Genomic DNA, 18,183 nt, shown 5'->3' on the forward strand with positions numbered 1-18,183 from the left:
TATGAATGGGGGTTTTTTTTGAACAGCTTCTGACCTCTGTAATGCTGCGTCTAGACTGGCAAGTTTTTCTGCAAAAGCAACTGCTTTTGAAGAAAAACTTGCCAGCTGTCTACACTGGCTGCTTGAATTTCCTCAAGAACACTGATGATCTCATGTAAGATTGTCAGTGTTCTTGCGGAAATACTATGCTGCTCCCGTTTGGGCAAAAGCCCTCTTGTGCAAATGCTTTTGCGCAAAAGGGCCAGTGTAGACAGCACAGTTTTGTTTTGCGCAAAAAAGCCCTAATGGCAAAAATGGCAATCGGGGCTTTCTTGCACAAAACCGCGTCTAGATTGGCAGAGACGCTTTTCTGCAAAAAGTGCTTTTGTGGAAAAGCGTCCGTGCCAATCTAGACGCACTTTTCCGCAAATGCTTTTAACGGAAAAACTATTCCGGTAAAAGCATTTGTGGAAAATCATGCCAGTCTAGACGTAGCCGAAGGGTATGTCTACACTAGCCCCCTAATTCGAACTAGGGAGGTTAATGTAGGCATTCAAGGTTGCAAATGAAGCCCGGGATTTAAATATCCCAGGCTTTATTTGCATCTTCCTGTCCGGGTGCCATTTTAAAATCCCCCTAGTCCAAACTAACAGCCCGAGGCTACATGCGGCAAAGACCTGGTAGTTTGAATTCAATCTCTGAATTAGGGCTTTAATTCAAACTACCGGGTCCCTGCCGCGTGCAGCCGTGCGCTGTTAGTTTGGACTAGGGGGATTTAAAAATGGCACCTGGAGGGGAAGATGCAAATAAAGCCTGGGATATTTAAATCCTGGGCTTCATTTGCAACTTCGAATGCCTACATTAGCCTCCCTAGTTCGAACTAGGGGGCTAGTGTAGACATGCTCTTAATGATTCCTGAACAGAAATAAGATCTACATTTACCACCAGACTAAAGATATTAGTCACAATTAATACACTACATCACCCAAGCCTATTCCAACCCTTAGCTCAAAAGAGATCTAATAGTTGTAGCCAGAATCTTTAATGGAACCAACACACAGTGTTACTAAAGAACAGATATTCATAATTTCATTCATTCATATTTTGCATGCAATAGCTTCAGGGTATGAAAGCACAAGATGACTAAAAAGAGGATACAAATGTAAACTTCTGTGAAGAAAAAATTAGGTTAAAGTGTTACAAAGCACTGAAACGCCATTCATGACTATTGAAAAAGTGGGAGAGAGGCAAGAGCAGCGAAATTACAGCAGGTCAATCATCAGAGGGGTAGCCGTGTTAGTCTGAATCTGCAAAAGCGACGAGGAGTCCTGTGGCACCTTATAGACTAACTGAAGTGTAGGAGCAGAAGCTTTCGTGGGCAAAGACCCACTTCGTCAGCTCCTACACTTCAGTTAGTCTATAAGGTGCCGCAGGACTCCTCGTCGCTTTAGCAGGTCAATCATTACTCACGCCAGCGTTTGATGTTTGCAAATACGGAAGCAAATTTTTTTAGAATAGCTTGTATTATATTGACATCCTTCTCAGCCCTTTCCCTGAGGTCACGCAGCTGTTTCTGGTAGCAGCTGTTTATTTCCTCTAAATCTTTGCCCAGTTTTTGTTGTAGGGCCTCCTTCTTTTCTTTCAAAGCGTTTCCATCACGCGGCCCTAATTCCTCTTCTAGTCTCTTACAATCCTCCTCATGGAGAGATTTAATATTCTTTTGTTTTTTTACCATCTGTTCCTCATAGAGTTCTCTGAGTGTCTCGGTATTTTCTTGAAGTTTCTTCAGTGCATATTCATACATGTCATTAGTATAATGGGAGCCTCCATTCTGCTGCACCATCTTATCGATCATTGCAATCAGCTCTGACACCTGGGCTTCCCGCTCCTGGCCTGTCGCTTTGTTGTTGAAAGCGCAGCAGCGATTCCCGCACCTTCTTATCAACTTCTCAAGATCTTTGTCATTCAACTCTTTTAGATAATCATATAAATCTCCACCCACTAAGTTATCTTTCCTGGTGAACAAGAAGATCATGTAGTGCACAGCTTTTTCCCCAAAAATGTCTTGAATTCGTTCAACTGTTTTTTTCTCTTCTTCAGTGAAACGACCCAGCTGCATCACCAGGATGATAGCATGGGGGCCTGGGGCAGAGACGACAACACAGCGCCCGATTTCTCGCATAGTTTCCAGTAAAGGGACTTTTGTGTCAAACAGACCAGGAGTATCAATGACTGCAAGATCCCTGCCCTTCCACTGCCCTTTCTTCTTAGTACATGTCTTTGTCACCGATTGTGCTGTGATTCTAGACTCAAACACTCTCTCCCCAAGGATGCTGTTTCCTGCTGCACTTTTCCCAGCTCCGGTTTTGCCAGCAAGAACAATCCGGAGTTCAGGTTTCCCAGTGTAGTGTCTGGCAGCTCTAGGGCCTGGAAAAAATAAGAGTGACAATTTCATTGCAATGGTAATAAAATAACAACAGCTGTACTTGGGGATTTCCCTTTCTGTAATTAGAACTGTTGTGGGGCCTGAGTTAACTGGCATGGAAACATGTTGCATTTTGGACTGTAGCAGCCCAGTGAAAGGTTCTCACTGACAGCCCTTGGGGGTCTCTGAGTGAGCTCTCAGCTCACCGCAGGCATTGGGCTGCAGGGTCGGACACAGTGCTCAGGTGTGTCTGGGAGGGATGCTGGTCTGGAGCCTTCTGCTCTGGCTTGGAATCTCCCTGGGGTGATGCTGCCCCCTGGTGTCACTAGCTCCCTGCCCAGCCTGTACCACACGCAGAGGAGCATGCGTCAGAGCGGCCAAGCCAGCCAAGCAGGAGCAGCATCCAGAGCCGGGGCAGGCTGGAGAATGGGCCCCGTTTGGCAGAAGGTGCCTGAGGAGTTTAATCTGGACCTGACGTCCAGAGAAGTGGAGCACGGCTAGCTCCCCCAACTTCTTTTGGAGATTTGGGCGCTCAGCCCCTCCACAAGTCACCTCCTTTGATTTATTTTCAGGGAGCAACAAGAGAAAGGAAGTTGACTAGAGAGAGAGAAGGGAATAAAAAGAGGAAAAGGCGAATGTGGCGAAAACTGGCACAGAAGGAAGAAAGGGGAAAGAGTGAAATAGAAGAGCAGGAGCGGAAAACCAGGAGTGAGGAGGGAAAATAGTGAAGGAGAAGGGGAGAGGGCAGGAAGAAAACACTGTAGGAGAGGTACAGATAGTAGGGACAGGTCTGCACTAGACCTGGCAGCTTGGATGAGGTACGCAACTCCGGCTATGTAGCATACATAGGATATGTTGCTGGTGCCAGCTTATCTTAAGCCAAGCTAGGTGGTGCACACAGGGCGGGAGGCCAATGCGAGCACCCATGCTCATGTCAGCTTCCCTTACTCCTCAGGACTGGGAGGAGTGCAGGAGCCAGCTGGAGCTGCCCTCAGCATTCAATTTCCCAGCCACAATCAAACCTGCTCACTCAAATGTCAGAACGTTGCTCTCAGGGCAGCAAGTGCAGATGTGCCCTAGAAGCAGGTGGGAAATTGCATTGTGCCCACAGTAGCTGCTCTTCTCACTCTCACTTGGAGGAGCTGATTACGGGATATGGGGGAGTAAATGCACTGGGGCTGCATTGCCTGGATTCACCGCCAAATCCACCGTGACCATGGCACAAGGCCCCAGGCCTCCTCCAGCTGCAGAGGAACAATGGAAGCCCACAGAGAAGCCCTCTGTCAGCTGTGGGCACGGCTCCCCCTCGGCTCTTCCCCTTGCACGGAGTCTGCTCGGCCATCAGCCGGGTTGAGGGGAGGGATAAGGGGAATTTTCACCAAGGGAAATGGGGCCTCCAGCCAGTGTGGCCATTCACCTGCTGGGTACATCCAGCGACACTGACAGGCTCAGCAGCCCGGGGAAAGCAGCTCTGGCTGACGGGGACCAAGTGGGGCTGGCCACTGGGGAGGGAGGCCTGGGTGAAGCCCCAAGGCCAACTGGCCTGGAGAGAGGAGGAAACGGCCCTTTGTGATGTCACAGAAACTCCCTTACTGGGACCCCTTGGCCTGTGGTGTAGGCTGCTCTGGGCAGCAGTAACCGCCTGGCCCCAGTGGGGGGAGGAGTAGGATGTGTGGCAGCTCTTTGGATGGCAGGAGCGATGGCGCATGAGGGCAGCTAGCCTGCCCCCCGATGAGCCCACAAGGCTGGAATAACGGAGTTGACAGAAGATCTCTCTCTCTCTCTCTCTCATTGGCTTAGACAATCTGCACTAGAACCAATGCAGCTGCACTGCTGGAAGCTGTGTAGTGTAGACACGGCCTTGTGATCAGGAGAGAAGCAGCACGAACATGCCGGGGTCTCTTGCAATCCAGGACTGCGGTGCATTGACAGAGATGTGAGGAGGCAGCATCATATGTTCCAGCGGTATTACACATTTCTCTGCATGAGCACATAAAATTCAAACTCTATTGTATCTACAATGTATGAACGGTTCTTGAGCCAAAACAATAACACCAGGTAAGCAAGTATCAGAGGGGTAGCCGTGTTAGACTGAATTTGCAACAGCAGCGTGGAGTCCTGTGGCACCTTCTATGCATCTGACGAAGTGGGTCTTTGCCCACGAAAGCTTAGGCTCCAACACTTCGGTTAGTCTAGAAGGTGTCACAGGACTCCTGACCAGGTAAGCAGTGTCAGAAATAGAGCTGGACGCAAAATAGCCAGAAGTAGTGATGGACAACACCCACTTCTCCTGAAAAGTTTTGCTAAGGAGAAAACCCAATTTTACAACAAAAACAGCTTTGGTGGATGCTCTTTGACAAGTCCTAGGGAGAGTCCCACAGCATCCAGCAGGAGGCCTAGCAACTCTTTCTCCTGTTTCTAAAGTCATCACATCTGCCCTGGCTGCTGAGCAAAGAGGCCAGACTTGTGGTGGGCTCTACTGAGGTCCAAGCAGACCTGCTGAATGAGTGGAGATCTCTGGAGCACGGATCACCCCAGTGCTGGTGAGACACTCTCTTTCCTAGGCTGACAATTCATGCAGAGATAAAGACAGCACAAGGGAAATGCCATTTTCTTACCCTTTTCTCCTTCCGATTTCTTTCCTGGAGCAGACTGTGGCTGAAATGGGATTATTGCATAAGTACCAGAATATGGGCATAAAGAACGCGTGAAATAGCATCGTATTGTCCTGAGCTCCCATTTTCACCTTTGGGCATCATGCAACTACATGTGGGAAACCACCTTGCAGGCATGGAGGAGGTACAGCAGTTGAATGCGGGGTGTAGGAGGACACCAAAGGGGGGGGGGCACATTAGAAACATGGAACAGGTCTGGATTGAGGCCAGGATGTAAGAGGGGATACATCGGTGTTAGAGGAGCCCCCTCTTACCTAAGAGAAGTGGCTCTGCCTTTAAGACAGAGCTGAGCAGAGATGAGACAAAGCCACAACGCAAAGCGACTTTCCCTGCAAAATATACACACTCTGCAACAGGACGTTTCATCTTCCTGCCCTGTGAAATAATCTGCTTGTCATGATACTCACTGAACTTTCTGTTCCTCCCATAGTGGATTCAGCTGCCTCCTAAAACACAAAGTGAAGCACAAAATTGGATTCTCCTGAAGCTATTTATAAATCACACAGAGGATTCTCCCTCTGCCACATGCTGATGTCTATCAGGAGTCACTTCACTGCACATTAGCCCCAGGAAATGAGGACATAGGGCTATCTGCACATGCTTCCTGGTGCCTCTGCCCCCATTTTCCAGACCCAGGGAGAAGTAGGGCTTTCTGAATGGGGTTTTCTGAGCCAGGAGGTGGAAAGTGAGAGGCAGGAGGGTGTGGCAGGCACAGAAGTTTGGAACCACTCAGTACGCAGCTCAAACAGGACCCGCCTGTTGTGTCACACCCCTCAGGGAACCTTCTCACTAGGGCAAGTCTCATCGGCTTAGGCGCCTCCGGCTTTTCACTGTGGAGTTTTCAGCTCCCTCTGCTCCTCGTGAACTCCCAGGAGAGAGCCCACCTGACGGGGACATGCGCCAGCTTTTCAATTAGCAGTGATTGTCAGACAGCGAGATAAAAGAAGCTTTAATCATGGACCCGGAGGCCGGTACAGCCGACTTTCTTAGCACAGAAACTCAGCAAGGTCAATGCTGGGGAATCCAAAGTAGAAAGCCGTGGATCTTCCCCAGGAACCCAGCCCAGGAGACTGACTCCCTGCTCTTCCTCCCCCCGCCCATCCTCACTCATGCCCAGCTGTCCCCCTTCCATCCTTTCCTTCATTCTGAGGCAAACAAGTCACCCGGCCCCCGCTGCTCACTGCACTTACAGATGGCGCTAGCTTAGGATGGGCCCAACCACCAGCTGCCGAGGTCCAGGCTGTCGGCCAGTCTCTGTGCGCAGGCAGCTGGATGCCCCCCAGGGGTCTCCACAACCAGCACACACCCTTGAGTAATGCAGAAGGGGAACTTGGGCCTACACACCGTACTCGGACAAACATAGAGCCCCACTTCATCAGAGACAGAAAGCAATTCTGAGCCAGGCATGTGTCCAGAGGGCATCAGGAGGGAGACGTTTCAGACCTGAGGAGAAGGGTTTCATGGCCTGGAGAGATTAAATAGACGAAAACTGGGGCAAGGCTGAGATTAGTCTCCAAGCTGGTGGGTGTTGTACTGGAGGGTGAGGGAGCCAGGAGAGGTGTGGAGCTGGGAAGGGGAGGATGTGACTGGCAGGGCTGAGTGCAGGAAGAATGGAGTCAGTTGGGAAAGGAGAGTGCATATTGAGCATGTGTCCAAAGCTAGATCTGAGGGAGGACTTGACACAGAGAGAGAGAGAAGTGAGGAGGTGACAGAAGGATAAATACAGTTTTCTTCTGCATTGGGCATCATTTACAAAGTACTTAATCCCCTAATCCCTAGTGAATCCTGCCTTTTGTCCTCAGCTATAGAGCATTCCACCTGCTGCACTATTTAAGAAGGAGAAGGTGGAAAAAACCTGCCTCATCTCCCCCACAACTTCCCTTGCCCCCAGCAAGGCAATGGCCTGAGACACCTGCACACCACAGGGCTGTGGTAATTCATTTGAAATCAGGATCAACCTGTGGGGGTAGGTAGCCAATTCTATCCTGCAGCCTGTCGCTTATGTTGGGCATCAGTCACCACGGCAAGCTGTTCTATGTGAAAGATTCCATGGGATCTTTGGGGGGGGGGGAGATAAGATAGAACACCACATTTATTGATAATGTTACATCATTCTGTTATATGCATATAGCGCACTACACCCGCTAATTCACATACACCCCACCCCCCTACACTCACACCCTGTCTTGCTGCTGCTTAAAGTTACCAGTCTGTAGGCACATTAGCTCACTGGCCAGGCACGTTAAATGTGAGGGGGGGAGGAAGCCGGCTTTCTCTCAGTCCGGACCGATGCTCTGATCTTGACAAGATGAGTTCTGGAGATTCATGCAAGATGCCCCATCGTTGATAGCACTTTTCTCCCATTCCAGCCTTTACATCGTGTTTCTTTCTAACACAACCAGTATTCAAGAGCAAGAGAGTGTGTCCATGCTGAATCACCAGGATCCGTCTGGTCTCAGATCCAGAGACTAGCAGTCTGCTTGATGTCTGCTACAGGCCACCGAACCAGGTGGATGAGGTAGATGAGGCTTTCTTCGAACAACTGAGCGAAGCTTCCAGATCGCAGGCCCTGGTTCTCATGGGGGACTTTAATCACCCTGACATCTGTTGGGAAACCAATACGGCAGTACACAGGCAATCCAGGAAGTTTTTGGAGAATGTTGGGGATAACTTCTTGGTACAAGTGCTGAAGGATCCGCCCAGGGGCCATGCACAGCTTGACCTTCTCCTCACAAACAGGGAGGAACTAATAGGGGACGTAGAGGTGGGTGACAACCTGGGAAGCAGTGATCATGAGATGGTAGATTTCAGGATCCTGACCCAAGGAAGGAAAGAGAGTAGTAAAATACACACCTTGGACTTCAAAAAAGCAGATTTTGACTCCCTCAGAGATCTGATGGAAAGAATCCCCTGGGATGTTAACATGAAGGGGAAAGGAGTCCAGGACAGCTGGCAGTATTTTAAAGAAGCCTTATTGAAGGCACAGAAAGAAACCATCCCGACACGTAGCAAGTTAGGCAAACCTGGTAGGAGACCGGATTGGCTTACAGGGGAAATCCTTGGTGTACTTAAGCACAAAAAGGAAGCTTACAGAAAGTGGAAACTTGGACAAATGACTAGGGAGGAGTTTAAATGTATAGTTCGAGAATGCCGGGGGGTTATCAGGAAGGCGAAAGCGCAAATGGAGTTGCGACTGGCTAAGGATGTGAAGGATAACAAGAAAGGTTTCTACAGGCATGTCAACAAGAAGAAGGTGATCAGAGAGGGTGTGCAGTCCCTAATGGATGAAGGAGGTAACCTAGTGACAGAGGATGTGGGGAAAGCTGAAGTACTCAATGCTTTCTTTGCCTCTGTATTCACGGACAAGGTTGGCTCCTGGACTTCTGGGCTAAGGAACGCAAGATGGGAAGAAGATGGACAGCCCTTGGTGGGTAAAGAACAGGTTAGGAACTATTTAGAAAAACTAAACGTACACAAATCCATGGGTCCAGACTTAATGCACCCAAGGGTACTGAAGGAGTTGGCAAACGTCATTGAGGAGCCTTTGGCCATTATCTTTGAAAAGTCGTGGAGATCGGGCGAAATCCCGGATGATTGGAAAAAGGCAAATGTAGTGCCCATCTTCAAAAAAGGGAAGAAGGACGATCCAGGGAACTATAGGCCGGTCAGTCTTACCTCGGTTCCTGGAAAAATCATGGAAGGGATCCTAAAGGAATCCATTTTGAGACACTTGAATGAGAGGAAAGTGATCAGGAATAGTCAGCATGGATTCACAAAGGGCAAGTCGTGCTTGACCAATCTGATTAGCTTCTATGATGAGGTAACTGGCTCAGTGGACATGGGAAAGTCAGTGGATGTTATATACCTTGACTTTAGCAAGGCTTTTGATACGGTCTCCCACAATATTCTTGCCAGCAAGTTAAGGGAATGCGGATTGGATAAATGGACGGTAAGATGGATAGAAAGATGGCTAGAAGGCCGGGCCCAGCGGGTAGTGATCAACGGTTCGATGTCAGGATGGCGGTCGGTTTCTAGTGGAGTGCCCCAAGGTTCAGTTCTAGGACCGGTTTTGTTCAATATCTTTATTAATGACCTGGATGAGGGGATAGATTGCACCCTCAGCAAGTTTGCAGATGACACTAAGCTAGGGGGAGAGGTAGATACGCTTAAGGGCAGAGATAGGGTCCAGAGTGACTTAGACAAATTGGAGGATTGGGCCACTAGAAATCTCATGAGATTCAACAAAGACAAGTGTAGAGTCCTGCACTTGGGACGGAAGAATCCCAAGCATAGTTACAGGCTGGGGACCAACCTGTTAAGTAGTAGTTCTGCAGAAAAGGACCTGGGGGTTACAGTGGATGAGAAGCTAGATATGAGTCAACAGTGTGCCCTTGTAGCCAAGAAGGCTAATGGCATATTAGGCTGCATTAAGAGGAGCATTGCCAGCAGATCCAGAGATGTCATTATTCCCCTTTATTCGGCTTTGGTGAGGCCACATCTGGAGTACTGTGTCCACTTCTGGGCCCCCCACTACAAAAAGGATGCGGACGCATTGGAGAGGGTCCAGCGGAGGGCAACCAAAATGATTAGGGGTCTGGAGCATATGACCTACGAGGAGAGGCTGAGGGACTTGGGTCTGTTTAGTCTGCAGAAGCGAAGAGTGAGGGGGGACTTGATAGCAGCCTTCAACTTCCTGAAGGGAGGTTCCAAAGAGGATGGAGAGAGGCTGTTCTCAGTAGTGACAGATGGCAGAACAAGGAGCAATGGTCTCAAGTTGTGGTGGGAGAGGTCCAGATTGGATATTAGGAAAAACTATTTCACTAGGAGGGTGGTGAAGCATTGGAATGGGTTACCTAGGGAAGTAGTGGAGTCTCCATCCCTAGAGGTGTTTAAGTCTCGGCTTGACAAAGCCCTGGCCGGGTTGATTTAGATGGGATTGGTCCTGCCTAGAGCGGAGGGCTGGACTTGACGACCTTCTGAGGTCTCTTCCAGTTCTGATTCTATGATAAGGGGATGGTTGGATGAAATAACATGATCTTGGTAACTAATTGACCATTCATTACCAGTTGGAAATAGGTCAATGGAGGGATGATAGGAGTTGCTATAGGGAACTTTCTGGGTGTCTGGCTGGTGAGTCTTGCCCCCATGCTCAGGGTTTAGCTGATCGCCATATTTGGGGTCAGGAAGGAATTTTCCTCCAGGGTAGATTGGCAGAGGCCCTGGAGGTTTTTCGCCTTCCTCTGTAGCATTGGGCACAGATCACAGCTGAAGGACTCTCTGCATGTTGGGGCCTTCAAAGTATTTGAAGGCTTCAATATCTGAGACATCGGTGAGAGGATTATTCTAAGAGGGGTGGGCGAGATTCTGTGGCCTGCACTGTGCAGGGGGTCAGACTAGATGATCATAATGGTCCCTTCTGACCTTAAAGTCTATGAGTCTATGAGTCTATGCTAACCAGGGAAGTGTGGCTGGCAGAGTTAGAGTTGTTACCGTGTGTTCTCACACTACCCATTCGGTTACATTACATAAAACATTATAAAGCTCTCTTGTCTACAAAGTGGGGAACGGACATGAAGATGCAGAAGGGGGACAAGCTGTGGCTGCTGGAGGACAGAAGCCAAGTGACTGAACACCTCTCCGCAGGAGGAGTCCTTTCTGGGAGCGATGCGTAGGGGAAAAGGGTGTTGGCAGCCCACCAATTCCCCCTCCCTCCCTTTTATTACAGAGAAATCCCCTTTGGGGAAAGGAACAAAACGTGTTGACTTCTTGCTGTCTCTCACCAATCCTACAGTTGGCCTGGGCATCCTTCGTATCAGTTGTATCCAAGGAGTGTCCAGTGAGTTCTTTAATCCACACAAAGGATTAAGGCAGGAGAGAAGAGGTTTGTGGTAACACAAGAGTTGAGTGCGACAGTGTAAATTACATATACCTGGCCCCAGAACATTTCATTTTGCTAGACTCAAATACCGTAACAGATAGAATCTTCCTACTTTTCACGGAGCTTTGGAATGGCCATTGCTTGTTCCTGCTGTGTGTGTAACCCCCAGGTGTCTGGGAACATGGCGCCTTGAACAGCTCAGCCTCAAGCAGAGGAGTTCTGGGAGTTGCAGGGGTGTGAAGAATGGAAAAAGACAGGGTGTGTGTCTGTAGCTTCAAGCTAGAGGGCTACAGAGAACAGAACCCCACACAGTGGAGAAGCCGAAAACCAGCCTGAAACCTGGGAGGGAGGAGTAGCTGACAAGAGACACAGCAGGAGAAGGATCAGGGGGAAGATCAGTTCAGGGAGGAATCACCTGACAGGGTCAGACCAGAGCTGGATCCATTTTCACAGGTCCACTATAAGCCCTAGATCCCTTTCTGCCGTACTCCTTCCTAGACAGTCGTTTCCCATTCTGTATGTGTGAAACTGATTGTTCCTTCCTAAGTGGAGCACTTTGCATTTGTCCTTATTGATCTTCATCCTATTTACCTCAGACCATTTCTCCAATTTGTCCAGATCATTTTGAATTATGACCCTTGTCATGATTATGAGGGTTAGCCAGCAGTCTGGGGCCTAAGGGTTAACTACACCTAGCCAGGTGGGGTGGCCAATAGGAATGTAGGTAGGACTTTCAAACTGGGACAAAGGAATTTGGGGTTTTCCCTCCTTTGTCTCGGAGAGTTGCTCCGCAGCTAGAGAGAGAGACAAGCATGCCTCTCTCTCCCTTCAAGAAAAGACTCTTTCTTCACTTTTAGTAAGTAGGGTAAAGTTTAGATAAACCTGTTAGGTTTTATTGTTTTATGGCTTGTGTATGGGATCTGATCTTTGTGCACTCTTTAAGAAATGGTTGGCTTTTCTTTGTAACTAAGTTCTAGGCACATGGAGTTTCTCCATGAGTATATCACCTTGTTACTTTCCTACCTGGTCATTATGCTTGCAACAGGAATATTGTGGTGATAATAAAAGTTCTTTCTCTTTTCTTTTCATTAACCTGGTATTGGTTAATTGTGTGTCCTGATTTTTACTTTAGGGGTGAGATTTCCCAAATGATCTTTCCCCTGCTTTCTTTATTAAAATGTGGATGGTGGCAGCAGCATGTGATCTCCAAAATCTAAGGTGGTTAAGATTTGGGGGGGGGGGGGAGTTTTGTTCCAAGGCCTGGTAGATAAGGCTTTGGGGTACTTTTGCTGGCCCCCACTTCTCCATTTATCATGCCAGAGTGGGGTAAGAACCATGACGATCCTATCCTCCAAACCAGTTGCAACCCCTCCCAGCTTGGTATCATCTGCAAACTTAATAAGCGTACTTTCTATGCCAGTCTCTAAATTGTTGAAGATATTGAACAGAGCCGGTCCCAAAACAGACCCCTGTGGAACCCCACTAGTTATACCTTTCCAGCAGGATTGTGAATCATTAATAAACTACTCTCTGAGTACGATTATCCAGCCAGTTATGCACCCATCTTATAGTAGCCCCATCTAAGTTGTATTTGCCTAGTTTATTGATAAGAATGTCATACGAGACCGTATCAAACGCCTTACTAAAGTCTAGGTATACCGCATCCACTGCTTCTCCTTTATTCACAAGACTCCTTATCTTATAGTGCCCATCTTATTTCCCTTTTTACAGATGGGCACTATATTTGCCCTTTTCTAATCTTCTGGAATCTCTCCCTACTTCCATGATTTTCCAAACGTGATAGCTAAAGGCTCAGATACTTCCTCTATTCTTCCTGGCATCTCAGGCCACCACTCAAGAGATGGCGGAAAAGGGTTTAGCAGTGGGGGGAGTCCATGTCCCTCTTGAGCCTTTGGAGGACCTGGGCGTATGGTTGGTATTTTCCTCCGTTCCTCCCTTCCTCCCCAATGCCTCACTATTGCATTTCTTCTCCACCTTGGGGAGACCCTTGTCAGTGCTAAGTCCTCTTCCTTTGGACTGCAAAGGCCCTACCCTCTGCCATGTTCTCTCCTTCCACCGGCAGGTGAAAATCCAACTCCTGCTGGCGGGCCGTGGTGGAGTAGCCCTCGAAGGGTCATTTCTGGTGCCCAGTACCAGGTATATTACAACTTGGGGAAGGCCTAGTATTTTCTCCGTCAGGAAATGGGGCATATCCGAAGGGACTGTCCTTTGGCTCAGCTTGGATATGCACTCCGGACCCGCACTGCCCAGGAGGGCACCGGCTCTACCATCGCTGGTGGCCCCGAAGGTCTAGACCCTGGGGTCGCCCCTCCTCCAACCGTGACCATCGTCAGTCCTGCTCGGGCTCCACAGAGCCCAGAGGAGCGTGCGGGCGCCGCTGCCACAACCTAAAGCAGCAAGGCCGGGCCTGCAGAGGAGAGGGCGGTGGGGTTGGAGACGGGACTTGGACAGGACTTACCTCAGGGGAAGGTTTTCCCTTCCACAGCTACCCAAACCCTATCTTCCCTTGCCCTCCCACCACTTCCCTTGCCCCCTGACTCTTCCCCTTATCGGGCCCAACTCTCCTCCTCTGAGGGCTGGAGGTTGCCATGGGGAGGCGCTGCACACAAGCCCAGCGTTCCACCCCACCTACTGAAGGGGAGGATACCCTCCTCATTCCTCTAGGGGTGGACGTCAGAGCCATCCCTCCTTCTAACGCCCCAGACGCTTCATAGCGGGAAGGGTGAATGCCACCCTCCCAGAGTCCCTGTGGGTATGTTTACACTGCCTCCCTCCTGAACTAGGGTGGCTAATGTAGGCATTCGAACTTGCAAATGAAGCCTGGGATTTAAATATCCCGGGCTTCCTGCAATGAGGAGTAATGGTAATTCGAATTAGGAGCTTTAATTCAAACTATCTAGTCCATGCCACGTGTAGCCATGGGCAGGGAGTTCGAACTACGGGGCATTTAAAAATGGCAGCGCCCGGGAACATACAAAAGAAGCCCGGGATATTTAAATCCCAGGCTTCATTTGCAAGTTCGAATGCCTACATTAGCCACCCTAGTTCGAACTAGGGTGGCTGGTGTAGACATACCCTGTAAGAGTGAATATCTATGAAGGATACTCCCACCGTCCTGACTTCCGATATGAGAGTGACCGCTGACCCTGCTGCCGACAAGAGTGACCACTTCATGGCAGGCAGCAGACTCATCTTTCTCTCCCAGGAAGTGGAGGCCTTAGGGTTAACCCTGGCTGCTTCAGAGGGGGATCAACATGCCCTGGAGGGACATCAGTTGGCCTTTCCTTCCCCTTTTAACCCGCCACTTTCCCTTTTCTCTGACTCTGGGTTGCCCTAGGGTATAACCAACTCCCCAGACATTGGCAGCACTTTGGCCACTGAACCCCTGGGGGATCCTAGCAGGCGGGAGTATTCCACGTTCCACGAGGCGTACAGCTAGTTCGGAATAGGAAGCCTAGTCCGAACTAGCTAGTTCGTGCTGCGTGTAGCCACGGGCACGGAGTCCACACTAGCGGACATTAAAAAATGGCAGCACCCGGCAACATGCAAATGAAGCCTGGGAAATTCAAATCCCGGGCTTCATTTGCAAGTTCGTATGACTACATTAACCACCCTAGTTCGAACTAGGGTGGTAGTGTAGACATACCCCCAGGGGGCCAGTCGGAGGAGGGATGCAGTGATAGAGCAGTTGGAACAGGAGGTTTTAGAGCTAGAGAGGCTGGCCCCACAGATCCACCCCTCTACGGAGCGTACCAGGAGAAGCAGGAGGAACTTCAGGCCCTTGATGACCTTTGGGTCCAGGGTGCCTTTGTTCATTCTCGCATCCACCTCCTCAGGGAGATAGATCACTGCTCCTGCTTCTTCTACGTTCTGAAGGGAAAAAAAGCACATTGTCTGCCTTGTGGCAGAGGATGGTGCTCCCCTCATGGATCTGGTGGAGATGCGTGAGAGGGCTCATACCTTCTACACCTTCCTGTTCTCGCCGGATCCGACCGATGCTAAACTGGATAAACCATGGGTACCTCCTGGGCTCCCTGTGGGACTTCGGCTTTGTGCCCCATTTTGTGGGGTTTCTCCAGGTGCTGTATGCTTCTTCAGAGTGCTTGGTCAAGCTCCACTGGACCTTGACCACACCGGTCAGCTTTGGGCGGGGAGTACATCAAGACTGCCTGCTGTCGGGCCAGCTGTATGCTCTGGCCATAGAGCCCTTCCTCTTTATCCTTTGCAAGAGGTGGACAGGGTTGGTGCTCCGTGAGCCGGAGATGCGGCCTGGTGATAGGGGCCGGGTGGCAGGCAGGCTCTCTCCCACCTGTGCTTCAGGCTATCAGGTGGCGTGTGGGTCCGCTGCTCTATCTTGGCATTTTTTGTCTCTGCCACGCATCCCTCTCCACCGGAGAACTGGCAAGGTTTAGAGTCCAGGGTGGCTGAGCAGTTGTGGAGATGGACGGGACTGGTCCAATGCCTTTCCCTTCACAGGACTGCACTGGCATTTAACCAATTGGTCCTGTCCACGCTCTGGCATCATTTAAGCACCTTGGTCCCTCCCCTGGGTTTCCTGGATCAGATCCAGCAGCTAGTGCTGCAGTTCTTCTGGCCAGGACTGCACTGGGTCTCTGCAGGGATTCTCCATCTTCCCCTGGAGGAGGACATGTTTGCGCTCGTGGGTCCGTGTTCTCTGCCTCCAGGCCCTGCAGAGGCTCCTATAAAATATGGTAGTCCAGCATGGAGCAGGCTGGCGCACGTTTTCCTTTGCCACTTCTGAGGGCTCCAATATGATCGGGAGCTCCTTTATTTGAGTGATGGCGCGTTGGGGTCCCCCGTCTCCTGCACCCCTGAAATGGCACGAACAGACTCCCCCAGCCAGTAGAAGGGAGGTAGTTTATTGCTTCTCCAGCATATAGCACAGCACAGATGTAATCTGGTTACAGGAACTGGGGCTAAGAGGCCTCAGTGCTCCCCTTGAGATAGGGGAGTCCCAGCCCCCTCCCCAGCTCCTTCTTCCCTGCCTTCCAGACAGGAACTCACTCCCCCTCTTCCAGCCCTGCCCACAGCCAGGGCAGCATCCACCTCCCTTTGTTTCTCCCCATGGGGGGTGGCTGGTCAGACCAGTTTGGAGCCACCTTTGCATAATGACTCCCCCTTTCCCTGCTGGGTCTTGCTACAGACAGCAGAGGTCGCCACAGCCCCAGCAAGGCACCCCCACTACGTCACAGAGAGGTCTTCTGTGAGACCTCGCCGAGCTGCCAGCCTTCTACCCGGCCCTCCTCTGGGCCTGGAAGCTGCTTGTGGTGACCAGGTCCTTGGACCCTCCTTGCAGAGCCCCCGCTACACAATCCCCATCTACGTGTGCAGGCGGCAGAGTCTCCCTCGGTGCACCAGAAGTTGGTCCTGGCAGAAGTCACAAGAATCGGAGACCTCCTGGACTACGCCCGGGGAGACTGGGTGGATCCTAGGGTGCTCACCCAGCACATGGGGCTCTCCACTCTATGTACTCCCTGATGCGTACTTCAGGAGGTGAAGGACGCTTTGCTGCCCACTGCTCAGGTGTACCTAAACAAAGTCCTGTGAGAGGGTGCACGCCACTCAACCCTCACCGCCAGCCCTCTGGATCTCTCCATCGGCCCTAAGCCCTGCGTACCTCCCAGACCTCCTCCCCCTTGTCACCCGATCTGGCTGCTCACAATGCAACCGGTCCCCTTCCAAACTGCGCCAAAGAGTCACCTGTATATGCTCGTGATTCTCAAACTCCACTTCCCCACCATCATGTCCTGGCTAGATACGAAGTGGCGGGACCTCCTACCACCAATAGAGGGTGGGAAACCTCAGTGGGCCAGTCTGTATTCCACCTTGGTTCCACGGCCCACTGGGGACATCAGCTGGAGAATCCTGCATGGAGCTGTGAGCACGGGCATGTACTTGGTGCTGTTCACCCCCATTCCCGACACTTGCATGAGGGAGAACCTGGTGCACATTTATCTCGGGTGTACCAGGTTACAGACCCTCTTTTGGCTCCTCCAGAACCTCCTGTTGAGGTTCTGGCTGCTCTTTCCTCATCACCTGCTAATCTACGCACCCCACATCCGTGGCCCCACAAAGTCGCGGGACCTATTGGTCAACCTTCTCCTGGCTATCGCCAAGATGGTAATTTATAAGACCAGGGAGCAGAGGCTGGCTGAGGGAGGGGCCTGCAACTATGGGGCCTATTTCCGTTCTTGCATCCACTCACGTATCCGAGCAGAGTTCTACTGGGTGGCGTCCGCTGGCTCTCAAAGCCTTCGAGGGGCAGTGGGCGCTGTCCAGGGTTCTCTGCTTGGTGTCCCCATCCAGTTCCGTCCTTTTAGCCCTTTGACCCTCACACCCATCTCTGTTTTCTCTTTATTTGTCCCACATAATTACTTGGTTTTCTGGGCTCAGTGGACCCTCCCTATAGGCTGGGGAGAGGTCCTTTAGATGTGGACAGGCTAATGCCCGGCCACCTCCCGGATTCCAATAGGCACACTTAATAGTTGAAGACCGGTAGAACAGTATGGTCACTTGCCTGCCTGGTGCGAAGGTTGCGGATCTCTCAAGGCATCTAGATAGACTTATGTGTAGTGCTGGGGAGGAGCCGGTGGTCGTGGTACATGTAGGTAACTATGACATAGGGAAGGGTAGGAGAGATGTCCTGGAGGCCAAATTTAGGCTGCTAGGAAAGAGACTGAAATCCGGGACCTCTATGGTGGCTTTCTCAGAAATGCTTCCAGTTCCACGCGCAGGGCCAGATAGGCAGGCAGAGCTTCAGAGTCTCAATGCGTGGATGAGACAATGGTGTAGGGAAGAGGGGTTTAGATTTATTAGGAACTGGGGACACTTTTGAGAGAGGGGGAGCCTATACAGGAAGGATGGGCTCCACCTAAACCAGGGTGGAACCAGACTGCTGGCACTAAACATTAATAAGGCCATAGAGCAGTTTTTAAACTAAGAGATGGGGGAAAGCCGATTGGTGCGGAGATGCACGTAAATCGGAGAGAGACTTCTCTTAGAGGAGAATCCATTGATAGAGATTCTCTAAGCTGTAGTCAGAAAGAGAGGAGGGGAGAGGACAAACCATGGGCCAGAGCAGACAAACAACCACATATAAAGGAATCCAATGCATCAGGGAAGGGCAGACAAATAAGCAGTGGCAAATTTTTAAAGTGCTTCTACACAAATGCTAGGAGTCTGAC

At 50.5% G+C, this 18,183-nt stretch overlaps 1 protein-coding gene across 1 annotated transcript in view; it reads right to left on the reverse strand.

Moving 5' to 3' along the window:
• Positions 1–1,434: 1,434 nt before the first annotated feature.
• Positions 1,435–18,183, reverse strand: part of LOC142825158 (GTPase IMAP family member 7-like) — a 132,373-nt gene continuing 115,624 nt past the window's right edge. Inside the window, exons 4-7 of the mRNA XM_089776029.1 lie at positions 14,732–14,848; positions 5,487–5,525; positions 5,023–5,062; positions 1,435–2,406 (exon numbers count right to left, since the gene is read on the reverse strand). Of these exons, the coding sequence (XP_089632155.1) occupies positions 1,442–2,406; positions 5,023–5,062; positions 5,487–5,525; positions 14,732–14,848 (1,161 nt within the window). The 3' untranslated portion in view covers positions 1,435–1,441. The remainder of the gene's footprint in view (positions 2,407–5,022; positions 5,063–5,486; positions 5,526–14,731; positions 14,849–18,183) is intronic.

Source organism: Pelodiscus sinensis, chromosome 2 (genome assembly GCF_052426305.1).
Source record: "Pelodiscus sinensis isolate ZL-2025 chromosome 2, ASM5242630v1, whole genome shotgun sequence".
In the NCBI taxonomy this organism is placed as follows: domain Eukaryota; kingdom Metazoa; phylum Chordata; order Testudines; family Trionychidae; genus Pelodiscus; species Pelodiscus sinensis.